Source organism: Entelurus aequoreus, linkage group LG06 (genome assembly GCF_033978785.1).
Source record: "Entelurus aequoreus isolate RoL-2023_Sb linkage group LG06, RoL_Eaeq_v1.1, whole genome shotgun sequence".
NCBI lineage: Eukaryota > Metazoa > Chordata > Actinopteri > Syngnathiformes > Syngnathidae > Entelurus > Entelurus aequoreus.
The window spans coordinates 67424029-67446952 of NC_084736.1; the positions used below are offsets into that span (position 1 = coordinate 67424029).

The window sequence follows — 22924 nt, forward strand, 5'->3', positions numbered from 1 at the left end:
GTGGCCGTGCCAGCAATCGGAGGGTTGCTGGTTACTGGGGTTCAATCCCCAACTTCTACCGTCCTAGTCACGTCCGTTGTGTCCTTGGGCAAGACACTTCACCCTTGCTCCTGATGGCTGCTGGTTAGCGCCTTGCATGTCAGTTCCCACCATCAGTGTGTGAATGTGTGTGTGAATGGGTGAATGTGGAAATACTGTCAAAGCACTTTGAGTACCTTGAAAGTAGAAAAGCGCTATACAAGTATAACCCTTTTTTTTAATCTCTTGTTTGAATGGGTATATACACAACAGCTGTAATCGTATTTTATTAACTGTTGTAGAGGCTTTATGCAGCCTGTAACAGCCACCTCGGTTATTTAATAATGAAGGCTGGATGTTAATGGAGGGATTTTTTTGTTTTTCTGCTCTGCTATTGCAGAAGTGATTTGGAGTAGCCTGCAGATCCTATATCACTAAGACCGATACCTTTAGGGTGCACTGAGTTGAGGAGCTTCATTCATCATGCTGCTGCAACACACATGCATCCAGCTGTCACATCTACACATTGGTTAATCTGGGAATTTGATTTTAAATACAAACCCCGTTTCCATATGAGTTGGGAAATTGTGTTAGATGTAAATATAAACGGAATACAATGATTTGCAAATCATTTTCAACCCATATTCAATTGAATATGCTACAAAGACAACATATTTGATGTTCAAACTGATAAACTTTTTTTTTGTGCAAATAATCATTAACTCTAGAATTTGATGCCAGCAACACGTGACAAAGACGTTGGGAAAGATGGCAATAAATACTGATAAAGTTGAGGAATGCTCATCAAACACTTATTTGGAACATCCCACAGGTGAACAGGCAAATTGGGAACAGGTGGGTGCCATGACTGGGTATAAAAGTAGATTCCATGAAATGCTCAGTCATTCACAAACAAGGATGGGGCGAGGGTCACCACTTTGTCAACAAATGCGTGAGCAAATTGTTGAACAGTTTAAGAAAAACCTTTCTCAACCAGTTATTGCAAGGAATCTACGGTCCGTAATATCATTAAAGGGTTCAGAGAATCTGGAGAAATCACTGCACGTAAGCAGCTAAGCTCGTGACCTTCGATCCCTCAGGCTGTACTGCATCAACAAGCGACACCAGTGTGTAAAGGATATCACCACATGGGCTCAGGAACACTTCAGAAACCCACTGTCAGTAACTACAGTTGGTCGCTACATCTGTAAGTGCAAGATAAAACTCTCCTATGCAAGGCGAAAACCGTTTATCAACAACACCCAGAAACGCCGTCGGCTTCGCTGGGCCTGAGCTCATCTAAGATGGACTGATACAAAGTGGAAAAGTGTTCTGTGGTCTGACGAGTCCACATTTCAAATTGTTTTTGGAAACTGGATGTCGTGTCCTCCGGACCAAAGAGAAAAATAACCATCCGTATTGTTATAGGCGCAAAGTTGAAAAGCCAGCATCTGTGATGGTATGGGGGTGTATTAGTGCCCAAGACATGGGTAACTTACACATCTGTGAAGGCGCCATTAATGCTGAACGGTACATACAGGTTTTGGAGCAACATATGTTGCCATCCAAGCAACGTTACCATGGACGCCCCTGCTTATTTCAGCAAGACAATGCCAAGCCACGTGTTACATCAACGTGGCTTCATAGTAAAAGAGTGCGGGTACTAGACTGGCCTGCCTGTAGTCCAGACCTGTCTCCCATTGAAAATGTGTGGCGCATTATGAAGCCTAAAATACCACAACGGAGACCCCCGGACTGTTGAACGAACAACTTAAGCTGTACATCAAGCAAGAATGGGAAATAATTCCACCTGAGAAGCTTCAAAAATGTGTCTCCTCAGTTCCCAAACGTTTACTGAGTGTTGTTAAAAAGAAAGGCCATGTAACACAGTGGTGAACATGCCCTTTCCCATCTACTTTGGCACGTGTTGTAGCCATGAAATTCTAAGTTAATTATTATTTGCAAAAATAAATAAATTTTATGAGTTTGAACATCAAATATCTTGTCTTTGTAGTGCATTCAATTGAATATGGGTTGAAAAGGATTTGCAAATCATTGTATTCCGTTTATATTTACATCTAACACAATTTCCCAACTCATATGGAAACGGGGTTTGTAGAAATGGTTACCCTTTAAATTGTCTTCATAGATAATCAGTGATACTAAAAGGAGCAGGGACCTCCGACACAACTGAGCCATCCTGAGGTTATTAGTTGAAGGACTGCTTTCATTTGAGTTTGTCTCAGAGAAGAATGGAACTTATTGATGTGCGGTCATGGCGGAACTTATGTACTGAGCAACACGTGTCGTCTCCATAGCAACCTGCAGGCTGTCTGTGCATGGACACTTTGCTGCATGCATATGTCTAAGACTTGATTGGTAAGACAGATGAGAAAATACAGCTGCCATAATTCAATGAGTGCTCATAATCAGGCTGGTAAATTAATCATGGTTGATGCATTTTTGTTGATGCTTTAGATACCAATGATGTTCATGCAAAAAAAGAAAAAAATATGCGTCATGTCTACTGATTATACACTTGTGGATTTTTTTTAATATATTTTATATTACCTGACATACCAGGTTGTTTGTTTTACACTTAAAAAACAAACACTGTTTACGTCATATGATCAAACCATGATTACTGGGTAATAATTACGTTTATGAGCCTCTGATGGATTCAGCAATATTGGATTTACAGGATTTTGGTGTCAGTCTGATAAAAAGCCCCCAAAGCATCCGCGTCGTTCACAATTATCTGTCTATAATAGATGCATAATTTATACAGACCACCTAGTGTTTCAACATATAGCTTGCATGAGTGCACTGCCTCACAGTCAGTCAGTAAAAGGTCAACAATACCATTTGATTTGTAAAATGAAGTCATGGTAGACTATGAATATTTTCTGATTTGGCAGCCAACTGATAGGATAGGATATTTTGAGCTGAACTGGCTTGCAAGACAATCAATACAGATAGATTGTTAAAAGAAATAGGACTGGAGGAACAGAGTGAACATTTTAGAGTGTATAAAGTGAAATGAACATTGTGTGATAAGTTTACTGTGGTCGGGTTTTGTTGAAATTACAGTTGCTTATGCGTGTCTGTGCCCAGGTTCATATTCCACATCACGACTGAGGAACGGTGCTCGCTCAGGGACACGTCGTCATGGCGATTGATTTATTAGGTCTTCTTAACTAGTGTTCCTTAGCTGTTGTCAGGACAGCAGGGAGACGGTTCATCCCTATGACGACCAATTATGAGCGTTGCCTTGTGAGCATGCGTATCAAACCTTGTTTTTTTTCCTCAACTTGGCTAGAAATGATGTCATCAGGCTTTAATCTAAAATAATCAATTTCTCCTCCTGAAAGTAGAAGAGAGTTTGCATGGACACTACATGCTTGGGATGCACTATTTATTAATTTTTTTACAGATTTCCTGAACTTTGTGCTTTTCAAGACCGATACTAACGGATAATTTATTTATATCTATTATTATTTTAAATTATTAACTGTAGTTTGTGCACAACTTTCTCTGCAGACGGCTTTGAGGCAATCTTTAAAAACATTGTCATAGCGATACTGCCATTTTAAGTGGGTTTAATGTAAAAAAGCTAATTTGTTACCCCTCCTAATGGAATGTTTGCAAAACCTTTGGCGCAAATAGCACGCAAATAATCTTCCTCTGAAACAATACAGATAACCTTGCCTCATTGGAGAGTTTTTTTTACTTTATTGTTATTATTATTATTATTATTTTTATCAGCGCTATCTTTTATTGTTATCAGATATATAAGCATGATGTCATAATTTCTTATATCGGCCCGATAATTATCTGTTCAATATTTATTGTGCACTCCTAAATAAGTGTATGCCTATACCTCTTCGATTCCAAGGACAGATCTATTTGAGTGAGAGCTGTTGACTCATGAAGCAACTTTGCACCCATCCCACTCACTTTTACATACTTGAACGTTTCAACCACAGATATAACCAAAAGTGTACAATTTTTCTACTTTCTGTTTTTTTTTCTTTCAAGGCACCCATGTTGTTATTTTTAAATTTATTTATCACTCGCTTAACAAGCCCCTCAGAGACTGTGTGTGCAGCTGTGGCATATTAATGAGTGAGTCATCCAGCATCTGCCTTGTCATTGACAGGTGAAGCAGATTATGGAGGAAGCAGTCACCAGGAAATTTGTTCATGAAGACAGCAGCCATATTGTTTCCTTTTGTGGTGAGTAAGCTTGATCGCACACAGCTTGATCACACCCATGTTTATTAAGCCTGCAAGGCAGAGGTCCTTCTATTCGCAATCATGAAACCTCTAATTGTATACAAGTCCAAAAATAAGTTATTCACTGGTAATTTTGAAACATCTTAATAAATCACTTGGCTTTAACGTTAATGACGAACCTAATTCCGCTAACTTGCAAAGGTTCATAATTGTTAGACAAGTGTGAAAAGAAGTTACCTCAATAAAACAACAAGATACTCTACCCTAACTTTCATGCACCCCTGGTTAGGCTGGTCCTTCAGAATAATTCTTGCAAGTAAATCACAAAATGGCTAGGAAAAAAAAACCACACACACGCACACACACGCACACACACACACACACACACAGAGTTATTTATGGTTTACTGAGGACTCTCGAATTACTGACGCATCGTGCGACATCATGCATTCAACGTTTTCTGCAACTTGAGAGGTGTATGTTCCCTGGACATTTTGTCCAAATTCCCATTTGTGTGATTTCAGGAGTTAAAAAAAAAAACAACTACCGTGGTATCTCAGCTTACGAGTGCCTCACTTTACAAATATGTATATATCCATCATCCATCCATCTTCCTCCCCTTATCCGAGGTCGGGTCGCGGGGGCAGCAGCCTAAGCAGGGAAGCCCAGACTTATATATTTTTTCCAATTATTTTTTTTGAATTTTGCAGACAGTGCAGTATAGTGTCTCATGGCAACAAGTTGAGGGATCTGCACATTTTAAGATATGAAGCATAATAAACCTAACATCAATTACAAACCTTCAATACCCTTTCAGTACCCACCCACTCAGTCCCCAAGGTAATTGTCCCCTAGTGCCTGTATCAGATATAAAAGCACAAGTATATGCAAACATAGATTCAATCTAACAAAGTATATTAAAAATAAATAAATGAATAAATAAGGTAAAAAAAAATTAAAAATATATTATAAAAAAAACATAAAATATGTAGTAAAAGATAATAAAATAAAAGTAAATAAAATAAGCAAATAAACACAAGGAATGAAGTGCTGGGGAGGATCTTACTACAACGGTTGACTTTAAATTGTGCCACTCACATCGCTTGGGGTGATGACACACTTGTCCCTAATAAGGTCTAGGAGGGGGCCCCAAGTTTTATGGAAAGATGTCACAGATCCTTTCTGTGAAAACCTAAGCTTCTCCAATTGTAGACACTGCAAAACATCTTGTATCCAACTGTTATGACTTGGCGGAGACGCAAGTTTCCATTTAAAAAGAATTGTGCGCCTAGCCAACACAGTCGTTAACACAATGACATGGCGAGCGGTTGCAGGCAAACCGTCCATCAGCGGAATGACTAAAAGAGCAGTAAGCGGATTAGGTGTTATGGTCATATCGAGAGCCTGCCTGAGAGTGTCAAATATAGAAGACCAAAAACTTGAGAGTTTTAGGCACGTCCACCTTACAAATATTTTGAGATGCGAGCCTTCTCTTGGTTAATTTTTGGCTTTAAGTTGTGAGCAAACATTTGAGCTGTGAGCCAGCCAAGGGTGTTAAAATTAATTTCTAAAGAGCGGACATTTATGCATGAAAATATGGACAAGCTGCTGATAGCGTGGTTAAAGGAGAAGCAGCTCGTAGAAGATACAGTTGAAGTCCGCTATCCAAGGTAAATGCTGAACATTATTATTACGTTACTTAATAAAACTACTGTATTTGTTGGTAGCTCATTCTATTCTGTGGCAGCTGCTGGTCTTTCAGGTAGGGGACGCTCATTTTCAGCTACTCTCTAAACACAAGTAATCTCCAATAACAGATAAGTGTATAATGATGACAGATTTTACAAAGAAAACGTCACCTAAAGGATTGTATAATTCCCCATATCAACTCGGAACAACGGAATTAAGTTTAATAAAACGTTTTGGCAGTGGGTTCTATTTCAAGACCGCTGTTTTGCTCATTTTCCTGTCAATTAAAAAGGGATTCAGCCTCAGACAGATCATTCTGTCATCATGCGGAAGCTCAGCATCCAGGCCAGCCAAAGCTAAGCCAACTTTTTATTTTCCTTTTAGAGACGCTCGGCGTCCGATGGGCTGGACAAAGTTGAGCGTTTGTCAAATAGCTGTCTAGTTTGGCTGCAGTGGAACAACCCGCTCTATGCTCCCCCATTGAAGTCAATGGGTGCTTACCTTCAGCACTGTTTAAAGCACTGTGACGCTAGCTCAACGAATGAGAATTAAGTTGCGTCAGCTGTCGTGAAACTAACTGATTATGAACAAAAGTTGAATGCATTCAAGCGCACAATTATTCAATAATAACAAATAGTAATAACAAAAATGTGAACAAAAAAGTACATATTTGATCGCTTTTTTTTTACATTAAAGGGGAGGCTGAGCTTCTCTTGCAGTCTTTCAGCAATCACCACTGATTCTATTGTATTATGTGTATGTACAGTATATATTTTTAACACAATATTGGTTATCAAGAAGTTGTTGTTTTTTTCTTAAAAACAGTCCCTCCAGGATTTTGCTGGCTTTTTTTGTGATTGTTGCGGCCTAAAATGCCTAAATTCGCAGCAGCTCTTTCATCAAGTTGTGGCTAAAGATGTGATGTTCTTAGGCCTTAAACTTTGAATTGTAAAATTGTTATCAATTTTTAAGTGTTACCTGTAAGTTCAACATCAAAAAGCACAGGATCTTAACAGAAATTGAAAAACAATTACAGTATTGATGTTTTACTCCTTCGATGTCGCACAGCCTTAAAGCCCCATTTAAGAATTTTCAGTTTTGGTTGATTTTGGCGGTGCCAGTGGACCAAAGCGGTGGTGTTTTGCCAAAATGGAGACCACATTTCCCATGAAGACTAGCGCATATAGCGTCAAACTGACATGTTGTCCGCTGTGATATTGGCACAAATATTACGTCTCAAATGGCTATGCTGACGTTAAATAGCAAACACTATCAAGAAATGATTTTGGATTGCACTACAAACATGACGCTGCTACCAAGAATGTATTGGGGCAGATGGAGGCATTCACATCGACTTCCGTCTTTTTAATGAATGGGGAAAGGGAGCGTGACGTATGCCGTAAAGCAGTCTGCTCATTTGTAGTTTTTTGTGGGGCAGGGTTCCTGCCACCCTACTCAAAGTTGCTTAGTGCCAGTGAAAGAGATACAAACCACTTCAGGCCATGACAGAGGTGTCATTCAACTAGTTGTAAGTCCATGTATCATCCCAAAAGTTATGAAAATATTTTATGAAGGATGGATGGTTGAAAAGTTACTTACTGCTGCTTTAAAAGTATAAACAAGGTAGAAGTAAAAGCTCATATTCAAAGCTCATTGTCAAATTACTCTACTGTTTTAATTAATTTGAACTGATAATGTTATTATTATACTTTAATTACAGAATTAAACACCACTAGGTGCTCACAAACTCCAGCATACTGTAGGCATAGTGGACTCCATGTGGAATGTCCACAGTTATCAGAGTTTGTCATGCTCTTACGGTTGATGACAATAAAGCCTTCTGTTTATTCTATTCTATTTCACACCATCCCTGCGTGTTGTTTACAATTTTCTGTCATAGGGCTAAATATCATCACACGTCATCTCGGTGAAGTAAATGCCGCCTCTTTGGTAGGTCAGCATCGCAAATCATCTGTTCTTAATGCCTTACCTGGATTGCTGGGTTGCAATCGCATGACCTTCTGGTGTTTCAGGCGATGGGCTAGACTCCCATTAGGCTACTGTTTATTTACCTGCATCCGTGCGCATTTGGGCGTATTTTGAAAGGTTTAGAGGCAAATATATAAGCAATGATGAAAAAATATTTAAAATGAGATCGAGTTAATTTATACACTCTTAAAAGGAATAGTTTTTGAAAGATAGCTAGCTATATACAGAGGCTTGTATATAGAAACCGTAAGTAGGTCGGACCTGTGCGAGAATACGACAATTGTGCTGTTTGAGCAATAAGGAGTTGATATATTGTTACAATTTACTGTTTTTATTTCGTCTAAACAAGAAACAAACATAAGTTTTGATTAAACAGTTGATGTGCGCATTTGAGTGCTGCTCAGAGTAGGGTTGTCCCAGTACCGGTATCATAATACATTTTAATACTAGGGGACCACAAAAAAAAAACATTTTTGGCTTCATTTCAACAAAAAAACTTAAGATATGTTAAGCATATGGTTCTTATTGCACTCAAGAACAATTTTGGAAGGTTAAAATAAAAATGGGGCTTTTCTTGTTGCACTCAAAGAACAATTTACAATGTGATATATAACAGTATAGTAGGGCTGTGAATCTTTGGGTGTCCCACGATTCGATTCAATATCGATTCTTGGGGTCACGATTCGATTCAAAATCGATTTGTTTTCAATTCAACACGATTCTCGATTCAAAAACTATTTTTTTTCCCGATTCAAAACGATTCTCTATTCATTCAATACGTAGGATTTCAGCAGGATCTACCCCAGTCTGCTGACATGCAAGCAGAGTAGTAGATTTTTGTAAAAAGCTTATATAATTGTAAAGGACAATGTTTTATCAACTGATTGCAATAATGTAAATTTGTTTTAACTATTAAATGAACCAAAAATATGACTTTTTTTATCTTTGTGAAAATATTGGACACAGTGTGTTGTCAAGCTTATGAGATGCGATGCAAGTGTAAGGCACTGTGACACTATTGTTCTTTTTTAAAAATTTTTTTATAAATGTCTAGTGATAATGTCAATGAGGGATTTTTAATCACTGCTATGTTGAAATTGTAACTAATATTGATACTGTTGTTGATAATATTAATTTTTGTTTCACTACTTTTGGTTTGTTCTGTGTCTTGTTTGTGTCTCCTCTCAATTGCTCTGTTTATTGCAGTTCTGAGTGTTGCTGGGTCGGGTTTGGTTTTGGAATTGGATTGCATTGTTATGGTATTGCTGTGTATTGTTTTGTTGGATTGATAAATGAAAAATAAAAACAATAAATAAATAAATATTAAATATAAATAAATAAATAAAACAAAAATAGATTTTTTTAAAATGAGAATCGATTATGAATCGCACAACGTGAGAATCGCGTTTCGAATTCGAATCGATTTTTTCCCACACCCCTACAATATAGACTGCCATAATGTAGGATTAGATTAGAATACAGTAGAAAGCTTTATTGACATTATGCTTTATGATTTATGGTTGCCACTCTTGGTCTGTGATTTAAGACAAATACAATCATTAGTAAATAGTAAAAACAATGCTATGGCTGAAACTACACAGATAAGAGCGGAGCTTGTTAACTCGATTTCCTGTTGATCTGACTGCTCGTTAATAAATTATTTTGCTAAGTTTAACGAAAAGATTGTAATCCTATAATCATGCCACCTTTGGCGAGGCATGTTTTAAAGCAGCACTTGCAATGTGGCACTTCCGTGTTTAAAGCATCATCTTTATTGATAGTATTGAAGTCCAAATACCTTCCTATTGCGCTTCACGCAAACCAGTAAAATTGCCCTAATTTGCCATTTTTATTCTCCACACTGTTTCTCCTTGTGTGCTCTGTGAGTGTGTGCGTGCAGACACACTCAACATGCTCCTCGGCTCTGTTTGTCACCGCTGCACGGCAGCATGAGGATTTAAAAAACTACTGGTGTTTTTCAAAGGCAGTATAGTACCGTTTTCAAGTACCGGCATATAGTACCCTCACTCAGAGTCAAATTTGATTGGTGAAAGTGAAACCAAAATTTGCGGGGAAGTTACAGGCATTGGACAAAGTTGCAAGGCCGTGCATAATTTGCAAGGGTTGGTTGAATGTACGTGAATTGGTGCAATCATAACATCGCAAACCTCTGGAGGGACTGTTAAAAGTATGTTGCATGTTAAAATCATGGTGTTTTTTAGGAACCTAGAACAGATTAATGGCATTTTAATGGGTAAGATTTATTTAAGGTGTTAACATTTTGGATTAAGAGCTTGGCCTTGTATATCAAGGCACCACTGTATAGTCTTATAAATATTATTATGTGGGCTATCAACAATAAAAACATGTGGACGGCAGTAACTAAATTATTTATGTAAGAACATTTCATCAAGACAAGCCAAACCTTTCTGTTTTGACACTGACGGAAGCATAAAAGACCAGCAAGATGGAGTAAGATGACCCAGCTGGCCCGATAGATGGATTTGATCGAAAAGACAACAATGATGCAACAGTCAAACAAGACTTGCCAGGAGTTTCAATTTCACCAGAGCTTTAGGTACTGTGTCAACGTGGTGTCACACTGCACTATAAAAGCTTGTGACGTTGCCCTATAAAGCAATGACATGACGGCTGCATGATACCTAGCAGCGTCATAAATAAGCAGTTAGCCGTATGGAATATTTAAACACCAAGTCACACCTGAAAGTGCCTCTAGGTCACGTAGATGCAACACAGCAATTGTAAGAAAAAAACAAGCTCAATGGGAACACAAAAATTAAAACAAGAAGGCAGGTTGGCTTAGAAGCATGGCTGGTGGCTTGTGGAGACTCGCTAAAAGCAGACCTATAGGCAAAATACGGCCAGTGGGACGCATACGGCCCGTTAAGATTTTCAATCCGGCCTGCCGGACGTTTCAAAACAATTTTCTTAGACCTTTAACATCAAAACTGTTGCCGCCATTATGATGTGAAGTGCTGCATTCAAATTACCGTAGGTCTTGAACTATAGAAAATATTTCAATGGTTGGAATCTGCGCTTTTGAGTGATATACGGGTTATTACGGTAATCTACCTCGCAGCCGCTTGAGGCAGTCGAGGCACAGAGCAAAGTGGGCTGGGTTTGTTTACAGAGCGGCTGGCCCAAGAGTGACGGGTGTCAGGGACAGACGTGGAAGCAGATTTTAACAACAAAATTCTGCAGAAAAGTGATTTTATATCAGATTGTTGGTGGGTTTTTTTACCATTTTGCATCCATATTTCGCTGGGTTTGTTGCATTTTTGTTGTGTTTTGCTTGATTGTAAAAGATGTCGACCGAAGTGTTGGTCAGAGAAGTGAAAGAGGAGCGATGTTCATATGTTCTTAACAGTCAGTGTTTTATGGTTCATAGGTAATATTGTAAATCCAACATTCTTTATTTTCTTGTACAAACCCCGTTTCCATATGAGTTGAGAAATTGTGTTAGATGTAAATATAAACGGAATACAATGATTTGCAAATCATTTTTAACCCATATTATGTTGAATATGCTACAAAGACAACATATTTGATGTTCAAACTGATAAACATTTTTTTTTTTGTGCAAATAATCATTAACTTTAGAATTTGATGCCAGCAACACGTGACAAAGACGTTGGGAAAGGTGGCAATAAATACTGATAAAGTTGAGGAATGCTCATCAAACACTTATTTGGAACATCCCACAGGTGAACAGGCAAATTGGGAACAGGTGGGTGCCATGATTGGGTATAAAAGTAGATTCTATGAAATGCTCAGTCATTGACAAACAAGGATGGGGCGAGGGTCACCACTTTGTCAACAAATGCGTGAGCAAATTGTTGAACAGTTTAAGAAAAACCTTTCTCAACCAGTTATTGCAAGGAATATAGGGATTTCACCATCTACGGTCCGTAATATCATCAAAGGGTTCAGAGAATCTGGAGAAATCACTGCACGTAAGCAGCTAAGCCCGTGACCTTCGATCCCTCAGGCTGTACTGCATCAACAAGTGACATCAGTGTGTAAAGGATATCACCACATGGGCTCAGGAACACTTCAGAAACCCACTGTCAGTAACTACAGTTGGTCGCTACATCTGTAAGTGCAAGTTAAAACTCTCCTATGCAAGGCGAAAACCGTTTATCAACAACACCCAGAAACGCCGTCGGCTTCGCTGGGCCTGCGCTCATCTAAGATGGACTGATACAAAGTGGAAAAGTGTTCTGTGGTCTGACGAGTCCACATTTCATATTGTTTTTGGAAACTGTGGACGTCGTATCCTCCGGACCAAAGAGGAAAAGCACCATCCGGATTGTTATAGGCGCAAAGTTGAAAAGCCAGCATCTGTGATGCTATGGGGGTGTATTAGTGCCCAAGACATGGGTAACTTACACATCTGTGAAGGCGCCATTAATGCTGAACGGTACATACAGGTTTTGGAGCAACATATGTTGCCATCCCAGCAACGTTACCATGGACGCCCCTCCTTATTTCAGCCAGACAATGCCAAGCCATGTGTTACATCAACGTGGCTTCATAGTAAAAGAGTGCGGGTACTAGACTGGCCTGCCTATAGTCCAGACCTGTCTCCCATTGAAAATATGTGGCGCATTATGAAGCCTAAAATACCACAACGGAGACCCCCGGACTGTTGAACAACTTAAGCTGTACATCAAGCAAGAATGGGAAAGAATTCCACCTGAGAAGCTTAAAATATGTGTCTCCTCAGTTCCCAAACGTTTACTGAGTGTTGTTAAAAGGAAAGGCCATATAACACAGTGGTGAACATGCCCTTCCCCAACTACTTTAGCACGTGTTGCAGCCAGGATATTCTAAGTTAATTATTATTTGCAAAAAAAAAATAAAGTTTATGAGTTTGAACATCAAATATCTTGTCTTTGTAGTGCATTCTATTGAATATGGGTTGAAAAGGATTTGCAAATCATTGTATTCCGTTTATATTTACATCTAACACAATTTCCCAACTCATATGGAAACGGGGTTTGTACATTCTGGATGTCTCATTCAGTAAAAAAAATTGAAATTCCTTTCCGTTTTTTTAGGTGGTTTGTCATAACGGTTTTAGCATTAAATCAGACATTATTGTGAGTTTTTGTATTAGTGTTCCTGAAAAAAGGGACCCGAGCACACATACTGTACAGCAGATATATATATATATATATATATATATATATATATATATATATATATATATATATATATATATATATATATATATATATATATATATATATATATATATATATATATATATATATATATATATATATATATATATATTAATGTGTGTGTGTGTGTGTATATTAATGTGTGTGTGTGTGTGTATGTATTCATTTATTTATTTATTTATTGATACACACAGGCCCCAGACACATTTTTTTCTCACAATGTGGCCCCAAATCTGTGCCAAAGGAATGTACACAAGTCTATAGAGCAAGAAAAAAAAGGCTGAGTCAGAACAATTAAGAATATGAACAACAACGGGGTCCAAAACTCACATAGCGTAGCAGAAAACACATGAAATGATCCAGCGATTAGCAAATGTTGCAGCTCACTTTAAATAGCGCTGTTTACTAATTTCACACATCTGCCCCAGCAGTGCAAATTAAGCGGCTTCCAAAACAGGAAATGGAAATATCCAAATTAAGAGTCTGACAGGAAATAATACACAAAACAGAAAACAAGACTATCAATCCAGACATTTTTATATAATGGTGTGTATAATATTTTTGCTTGATTTAAATCTTCATTTGATTTGGAGCTGTTAATAAATATACAATCTGATAAATATATAGAGTTGTGCCTTGTCATTGATATTTCTTTAGGACAATACAGTGATAATGAGCATATTTCAGGCACAGAGTGTGATGGACCCCAGGAAGACGAGTGACTGTGTCCGTCAGACTCCACCCTAATGTAGTTAAACAGGCTTATTAATTAATTTAAAAGGTACAGATACGTTTTAAATCTACAAAAGTAAACATTTCAATTATTTACTTTTTTAAATATATGACCCTGGTCATAAGATATCAATATCCTGATGTAACTTTTTGATATCCATAAAACAGTTGGTTTATTTCTGCTTTGGCAGGATACACACTGCCAAGCTCTCTCGCAATTAATGTTAGTAATTACTTCTGAGCTTATCCTGCACCCATATGTCAAAGTGGCACATGTGAAAAGGGCTTGTTGTACTGGCTATTGACAAATCTATAACACTTCTCTGTGTAGATGACGCTTGTTTTTACTGGCACTCAGTCTCGTTATTTGGCCAGTGTCTTCTTGGGTCTGTCATATATTATCTAACGTCTGCTACATCTAATACACAATTTGACAAGGTATGTATTCATCTTAACATCAAAAAGTCTATAGAATTAAATGTTAAAGAGCTTTGCTGATCAGTTTCTTTGAAAGATAAGAATTTGTTATACTGTATAAAACACAGTGTAGACAAAATGAGCTGCAACAATACTGCCCTTTCATTGGAGATCCTTAGTAGGGTCCAACATTTGTTTTAACTTAAAGTACAGTCTGCATTTAACACATTTGTAAGTGTGTTTGCGTCTAACAAAAGGCTTTTAAAGTGTTTTTTGTTTTCAGCAAATGGTGCCAGTGAAGCATGGTATTATTATCGTGCGTGTGGGAGAGACGCTGCCGATGTGCAAGCTGTTTGGTTCAAACCAAACATGATTTATTTGTGGAGTTCACACTGAGTCATTTGAAGCTTAGGCTGCACGAGCTGATATGTTTACTACAGTGGACCTTCTAAGTGCCCTACAATTGACTAGGTAACTGTCCAGGGTGTACGCCTTCTCTCAGTCATTTAGAAAAGGGCTCCAGTTTCCACGTTAAGGTCGATTACAATTGATTTTGTGACGCTTGTTGACCTTTGTTCATATTTCAAGTTAATTCAAGTCGTGCTGTTGCCATCTGACGAGCATCAATAGTAATGTTTTGACATTTTTAGCTGCCATTCAAGTATAGACGGTAGTTAATGAACCACTGTTAAAACCATACAGTAAACTTACAATATCTAAACATGTGTGGTGATGATGACAGATGCAAAAGGAAGTCATTTCATGGAAGCAGTTACTGATCACTTAGCCATATTACACTCGTTTGCATAAAAGGTCAGTGTTTCCCATACGTTTATTTATTTATTTGACGCGGCCTACCCATCTGCCAGAAAATAAGAAGACACTGAATACACCAGTGGCTTCATCTAGTGCAGTGGTTCTTAACCTGGGTTCGATCGAACCCTAGGGGTTCGGTGAGTTGGCCTCAGGGGTTCGGCGAAGCCTCCGCTGCGGAGGTCAAGACACATCCGACTCATCGTGTAAATAAAAACTTCTCCCTATCGGCGTATTATGGATACCTACAAACAATGTTCCCTCTAATTTTCCATATGCGTGAGCAAACGCAAAAACTCCTTGAGCATTCAGTGGAGCACATGTGAGCGACGTCAGACGTGCACAGGCACTTTAGCCACACCTGCTGCACACCTGTCCCAAACCTGACTAAATAACAAGTTAAATGTTTTATTATTATAATCAAATGACAGAAGTCATTTCCATGATATTATTTTCTAGTATAAGTGTTTTGGCCCACTTACAATGACAATCACAAAAAAATATTGTTTTTCAAGAGCTGTGTACTTGTATTGTATGTCTGGGTGGGGTTCCTGCTTTGGAAATAATTTGTACCCCTTTCAGATATCACATTTAGTTCCCACTAAAACATTCCCATGTTGCACAATAAGATGTAAACATGGGATCAGTTATTGCTTGTCAACAAGACCAAGGAGATCATCGTTGACTTCAGGAAGCACCAGTCCAGCCACGCTCCACTCTACATCAACGGCACAGCGGTGGAGATAGTAAGCAGCACCAAGTTCCTGGGGGTGCAGATAACTGACAATATAACCTGGTCCCTACACACCGGAGCTCTTGTAAAAAGAGCTCAGCAGCGCATGCACTTTTTGCATCGGATGAAAAGAGCACAGCTCCCTCCCCCCATTCTCACCACATTCTACAGAGGCACTATAGAGAGCCTGCTGACCAACAGCATCTCTGTCTGGACTGGAGCCTGCAATGCCTCAGACTGGAAGTCTCTTCAGAGAGTGGTGAGGACGGCGGAAAAGATCATCAGGACTCCTCTTCCTCCTATCCAGGAGATCGCAAAAAGCCGCTGCCTGACCAGGGCTCAGAAAATCTGCAAAGACTCCTCCCACCCCCACCAAGGACTGTTTTCACTGCTGGACTCTAGAAAGAGGTTCCGCAGCCTCCGAAGCAGAACCTCCAGGTTCTGTAACAGCTTCTTCCCTCAAGCCGTAAGACTCTTGAACGCATCATAATTAAATTATCCCCTCAACTCCCCCCAAAATGGATTAACTCGCTGGAATAAAAAAGACAATATAACATACATCCATAAACGTGGACGCATGTGGAAAAGTGCAATATATTTATCTGCACAGTAATCTATTTATTTATTTATATATATTTATATATATTTATTTAGTTTATATATATATATATTTATATATCATTTATAAATATTTATTTATTTATATATGCACCTTATTGCTTTTTAATCCTGCACTACCATGGGTTTATGTAACGAAATTTCGTTCTTATCTGTGCTGTAAAGTTCAAATTTGAATGACAATAAAAAAGGAAGTCTAGTCTAAAAATATCTTTGCGAGCAATCCCTTTCAAGGATGCTGGACAAAAAAACGAAGAAAAGGAACATACTTTGCTGTGAAAATGACATGAGAGTGGCACTTGCCAAAGTGAAGTCACGCATATCTGAACTGGTCTCTCAAAGGCAACAGCAGAAGTCACACTGATTTGCAGGTGTGTAATTTGTTGTGAGTTCATGCACTGTGTTGGTTTTGTTCTTTGAACAAGGGGATGTTCATGCACGGTTCATTTTGTGCACCAGCAAAAAAACATATAACTTTGTCTTGAATTTGAAAAAAAGCAACATTTTATTTTTCACTAAGGAAGGGTTCAGTGAATGCGCATATGAAACTGGTGGGGTTCGGTACCTCCAACAAGGTTAAGAACCACTGATCTAGTGGTACCCCGAAGCTAAAAAAGCATTGCGGCTACTTTGTTAAAAACACACTCACCTCAAACTCGCTCAGTAGATTATAAAGTCTGTGTTTATGCCCTATTCATAATTTTTTTCACAGTCTTTTGTTTTTTTAAAAGTGGCCCATGACCACCATCATTCTATCTTAATTTTCTACATTGCTTGTTTTTCCATTTGTGCTTTGGTGGTTGCTTTGCTTATTCTTCGATTTTGTTCAATCATATCTCTTCCGAATTAGAATTTTTTCAGGGTTGTACCAGCCTTTACTAACAAGCAGACAGACAAAAACCCAGCAAATACATTACATCTTGGCGGAGGTAATTAATAGAAGGAAAAATTAAACTGGCATTTGTTCGATGTGGGTTCAGATCAGGGGATGTCGTTGTGGTTTGTGAAGCCCGTTTAGGCACTTGTTAATGAGGGCTATACAAATAAACTATGATTGATTTTCTGTCACTTCCAAACAGGCTGCAAGAGGGTTCACTTTTTGCATCAGTGTCAGCAGCTGTGCACTTTTGTTTTACAACAAAATTAAATAAACATAGTGAACAGACACACAGACGTTTATCCTTGTACCATAACTGTAAGGTAACATAGTAGAAATGATTAAGATCAGCCCCAAAATTTAATAATTTTCCTGTTATGGACATTTCCTGAAAAATTACTGAAAATTTGCCCATAACTTTTTTAATTATGTGGCTAACTAACGAACTGACAGGCAAACCCTGTGCTGGCAAAGGTAAAAAAAAAAAAAATACATAAACAATGAGCAATAAGGGAACGTGTTTAGTCTCTTTTAAAAATGCATTATGTACAATGATTTAAATTTGATGATAAAGTTACTATGTTATTTTTAAACAATCAAATTTAGATTTTCCCTTTAATGTTGTGTGGCGACATAAAACAAGTAATGTGACTATCCTGAAGTCTTGTTTCTTACTAACTATTTTTTATATTTGTTCACTCATTTTTGACTCAGGTATCCATCCTGATTATCATTAAGTAGTTATTTGCCTATGTAGGAGATCAATTTAAGTCAAAATGCAGAGAAACTAAGGTTTTATTTGGTCTCTAATAGCCTGTCAACTCGACATTGGTGTAAGACTATAATGGCACACTTACTACTCACATTGTAGGTGTTGTGGTAGCCAACTTCACAATAAAAAATGGTTAGAAATGAAAGTTATAATTTGCCTTATTCCCCAACAGATGTCAGAACAGATAGGACATTTAATTCAATCTAATACTTATTTCACACCAATGAACACATTAGGGACAGGGAAAAAAAGGCGCTAAAAGGAAATGAAATTAACTAGCTTGAACGTTTTTCTGCAGATTCATATAAAATAATTTTTATAAGGTGTGAGAGAATACACTACGCTATCCAATCTTATAAGAAATTAACCTATGGTATTGGATATGCTAATCTTCAAACTGCTCTTTTCACATGTCTTTTTACAGTTTTCATGAGGTAATGATTGCGCGTCTCTTCAATTGAATGTGTTTTATATTTAATGCCGCAGGTTTTAGTTTTGTGTGTTAATGGTGTCATCAAGTTTATTTGCTCTCAGTATGTACAGTATGTTCCTCTAGATCTTTTAAAAGCCTAACATGTCCCTTTTGCCTCGACTGCCATTTACCTTAATGGATACCAAGCAGCTGGCGAAAACCACTTTCCATGCTCCGTTTTGTTGTCAGCCACCTTCCTCCTGCTCCTCTTGCCATCTCACAGTGTCTCTTGTTACTACCCTTTTTGGTTGTGGTCTGTGTAGGCTAGATTTGAACAAATGGGAGAGGAGCTCATCCAACTCTCAGGGGACCAATTAGTTTCTAATATCATGGCTACTTTGATCAGCTGTGCAGTAGAAGACAGATCCATCTAGCTGCAATAGATGGAGCATGGCATGAAAATAAATGATGTGACCAGTGTTGAATGGCTTCAGGTTGAATTATTTAGGGTGGTATTATCGATACGCTGCATGGTTTTGCTTTTGGTTGAGAAACCGAACTGTCTGTCAGAAGCTATGCTCGGAAAAATGCACGGTTGTGTTGTTATAGATAAATGATTATGTCATCACCTAACTGTATGAATGTTATCTGAGGATAGTCAGCATCGATGATCATTTGCAAAGGCTTGCAGTTTGTCTTGGCGTAATATGGACACTGTGCAAAGAGGCAAAGAAAAGATGAGATCAAGATTGATGCAGACTTGCTTATGAAGGCGTATTTTGTGTGAACTGACACTTTCATTGGCGTCAATAAAGTTAACCCTTGCCTGGAGCCACTGTGGTTGTAGCGGCGGCATAGAAATTGACTGGTGCAGATTTAAATAGTGGAAGGATGCAGTAGATGAGGAGATATGTTTAAATGATGCAGGATGATGGAAACATAGATTGTGATGCTGATGAGTCCCCCCCTACCACCTTCCCTCTGCTCGCTTTTGCCTCTCCAAAGCTTCATCGCTCTATCAACAGGGGTTGCCATGGGAACCACGGCCTTCCATGTGACCCCATGCGAACAGAGCCACAGGATTAGTCCTGAAGGGAACTCAAATGTCAACAGAGCTACAGGCGCTGCCACGTCGGCCTGCGAGCAGAGGGCGGTCTTCTTTTCTGCTTAGTCTAGTAATTGTGCAAGTGTGTTATCATGTGTCTGCCCCAGGATGTTTGGATAAACTCCAAAGATGAATATGTGGATGCTATTAATTATAGTTGTCATTTTACAGCAAGAGAAAAAACATGTAACGCTACAATTTAATGAACAACCAGACACATGATGGGTTCTGTCCACAGTACACTTAAGACCTGATTTACTAAGATCCAAATACCATGCTCCAAACAGTGTGTGCAAACAATAAAATTATGTGTACAATTATTGAGCGTGTGATCCACTAAGACTGTGTGTACAATTGAAAAGTGGTGCAGACCGCCCTATTTAATTGAGATTGTTGTGTGTTCTATGTGGGGCTTTCATCACAGAGACACTAGATGTTAAGTGTCAAAGTCAAGGCCCGTGGGCCAGATCCGGCCCGCGAATGAATTATCTATGGCCCCTGGGATGATATTTGATTAGAATTACAACCGGCCCGCAGGCTACAGCCGCCTGCTGCTGTTTTGCACGCACCGATACTCCATCAGTGTTGGCGCTATGAATCTTCAAAATGGGGCCCCAAAGTAAATTTTTGGGGTCCAACTTTTTTGTAACCGTTTTGAAAACAAATGATAAATGTATGCATTATCCTGTTATCTCACATTCTATATTGTGTTTTGGAAAAAGGTTGTCATAAAAATTACTTAATTCATTTTAAAAAATAATACAAAGGAAATAACTAGTTTTTATGCATATGTAAACTTATTTAGTTATAAACGTTCATTTACTTTCTTCTTTCGTTCATGGATCTAAACTTTAACTCAGCCGGTATTTTTTTCTATATTTTTATTGTAATATTTTCAGGAAGTGTTTGTTCTATTTTTGGCCAAAGAAAACCATCTGAAGTTGTCTTTATTTTTTTTGTTTTAATGCCATGATTTTAATAGTCCAGCCCGCATAGTCCGGTTGATCTACGTTCCCATTCTCACCTTTGGTCATGAGCTTTGGGTTATGACCGAAAGGACAAGATCATGGGTACAAGCGGCCGAAATTAGTTTCCTCCGCCGGGTGGCGGGTCTCTCCCTTAGAGATAGGGTGAGAAGCTCTGCCATCCGGGGGGAGCTCAAAGTAAAGCCGCTGCTCCTCCACATCGAGAGGAGCCAGATGAGGTGGTTCGGGCATCTGGTCAGGATGCCACCCGAACGCCTCCCTAGGGAGGTGTTTAGGGCACGTCCGACCGGTAGGAGGCCACGGGGAAGACCCAGGACACGTTGGGAAGACTATGTCTCCCGGCTGGCCTGGGAACGCCTCGGGATCCCCCGGGAAGAGCTGGAAGAAGTGGCTGGGGAGAGGGAGGTCGGGCTTCCCTGCTTAGGCTGCTGCCCCCGCGACCCGACCTCGGATAAGCGGAAGAAGATGGATGGATGGATGGATGGGCCCGCGTGTGCACAGATTTTCGTCCATGCGGCCCCTGAGCTAAAATGAGTTTGACACCCCTGCACTAGATAATTTACTGCACATCCATGCTATAATGCTCCTACTTGTTGTGTTTAGCTGTGTTTTTAAACAAGCAGCAGAAATGCGCCACTTTTTGTAGGCATTTTAAAAACAGTCCTGCGGTGCATCTACAATGAAAATGGGAGAGAGGCTGCGGCACTAACTGCAGATGTGAAGAAGAATATGCAAGAAAATGCATGTTGTAAGAAGTTTTTTCACATAGGAAATATGTGAATAATATATTTTCGATATGAAAAAAACATCAGCAGACACAAAAACGCATCATTTGAATTTGTTTTAATCATCCCCTTAACTTATCCACCAGCTATTAAATCATAACATGAAATCGATGATTAGACAATGTGTCTGATACTTTTATTTTTGACAGTCAATGTAGGTTAGCAAGCATACATAGGAACGAGCTGCAGCACTATCGCCTCCTTTCTCACAGCCGTGTGCGTAACTGTCAGTTGCATATACTTTTTTAGACGTGCTATAAAAACAAAATGCTGTTGAGTTTTGGTCTTGATAAATCAAACTCCGTGTGCAGCATAATTATATTTGCATCTTCTCCTCCCAGTTTTGTGGGCGTTCAGATGATCGGCATGTATTCTGCATATTCGTGAGGACAGAGTAGCTAAATTGATTGATTGATTGCGGTCATTACTCTGCTCACTAAAGAGACACCATCCACTGTGCACACTTAGAGTAGATCAGCTTTGCGTGTGCTATTACATTTTAGTATATCAGGCCCTTAATGGTATTTTGTCATAAAAAATAAATAAAAACAGGAAATTAGGAAATTGCTTCAATATCATATTGTTTTGTAGGTGTCAATATATGTTGCTTTTTAAACTAGTATCAAAAATAAACTACTTTTACAATCAGTCACAACATTAAGACCAGAAGCTAAAAAAAACATGGATGGTTAATAATTAAGTGCTGTTGAATTTAAAGTATTGTCCTAAAACCCACTTTTATTCTCCGGCTTTTAAATCGGCATGAGTCCTGTTGTCCTCAGTGTCTTTTGTTGTTTTATTCTATCTTATTGATTTGATTTTAATTGTTGTATTATAAATGCTTTTAATTTAATTACTTTTTATTGTTTCTTTTTATGTGCACCACTCTGGAAATAGTGCTGTTGTTAATAGTGCAATCTAAATAAAGTGGATTGCACTGGATTTGGATACAATTATTGATTATACTATAACTGAAGTATAGATTATACTTTTTTAAAACTACAAATTAGCCAAAAAAATGCATGTAGTAATATTAATTTGTGCTTTTCCTCATTTTCATCTTAATCTGCGACGAGGAAACCCTTATTTTGATCGTATCAATATGACAATAGCATATCATGTCTATATCTACTGTATATTACTGCATATGTTACCTATTATGAAAGATTAACAACTATTTTAAAAGTGCATAATCATTAATGATAATACCAAAAATATATTTTAGGTCCATACTCCACTTGTTTAGTAAACGTGTGTGTTGTAAATGTGTATTCAAAGCAAATGATTTAGTTTGTGCTGTAAAATAACACTACTGTAAATGAGGCCTGTATTTCGGTACAGCTCCGTTGGTAGAGCGGCCGTGCCAGCAACTTGAGGGTTCCAGGTTCGATCCCCGCTTCCGCCATCCTAGTCACTACCGTTGTGTCCTTGGGCAAGACACTTTACCCACCTGCTCCCTGTGCCACCCACACTGGTTTAAATGTAACTTAGATATTGGGTTTCCCTATGTAAAAGTGCTTTGAGTCACTAGAGAAA

At 38.5% G+C, this 22924-nt stretch overlaps 1 protein-coding gene across 3 annotated transcripts in view; it reads left to right on the forward strand.

Moving 5' to 3' along the window:
• sgsm1a (small G protein signaling modulator 1a) overlaps positions 1 to 22924 on the forward strand; it is an 80367-nt gene that overhangs the window by 16519 nt on the left and 40924 nt on the right. For all 3 annotated transcript variants that reach the window (XM_062051283.1, XM_062051284.1, XM_062051285.1), the window contains exon 3: positions 4178 to 4253. In XM_062051283.1, the coding sequence (XP_061907267.1) occupies positions 4178 to 4253 (76 nt within the window). The remainder of the gene's footprint in view (positions 1 to 4177; positions 4254 to 22924) is intronic.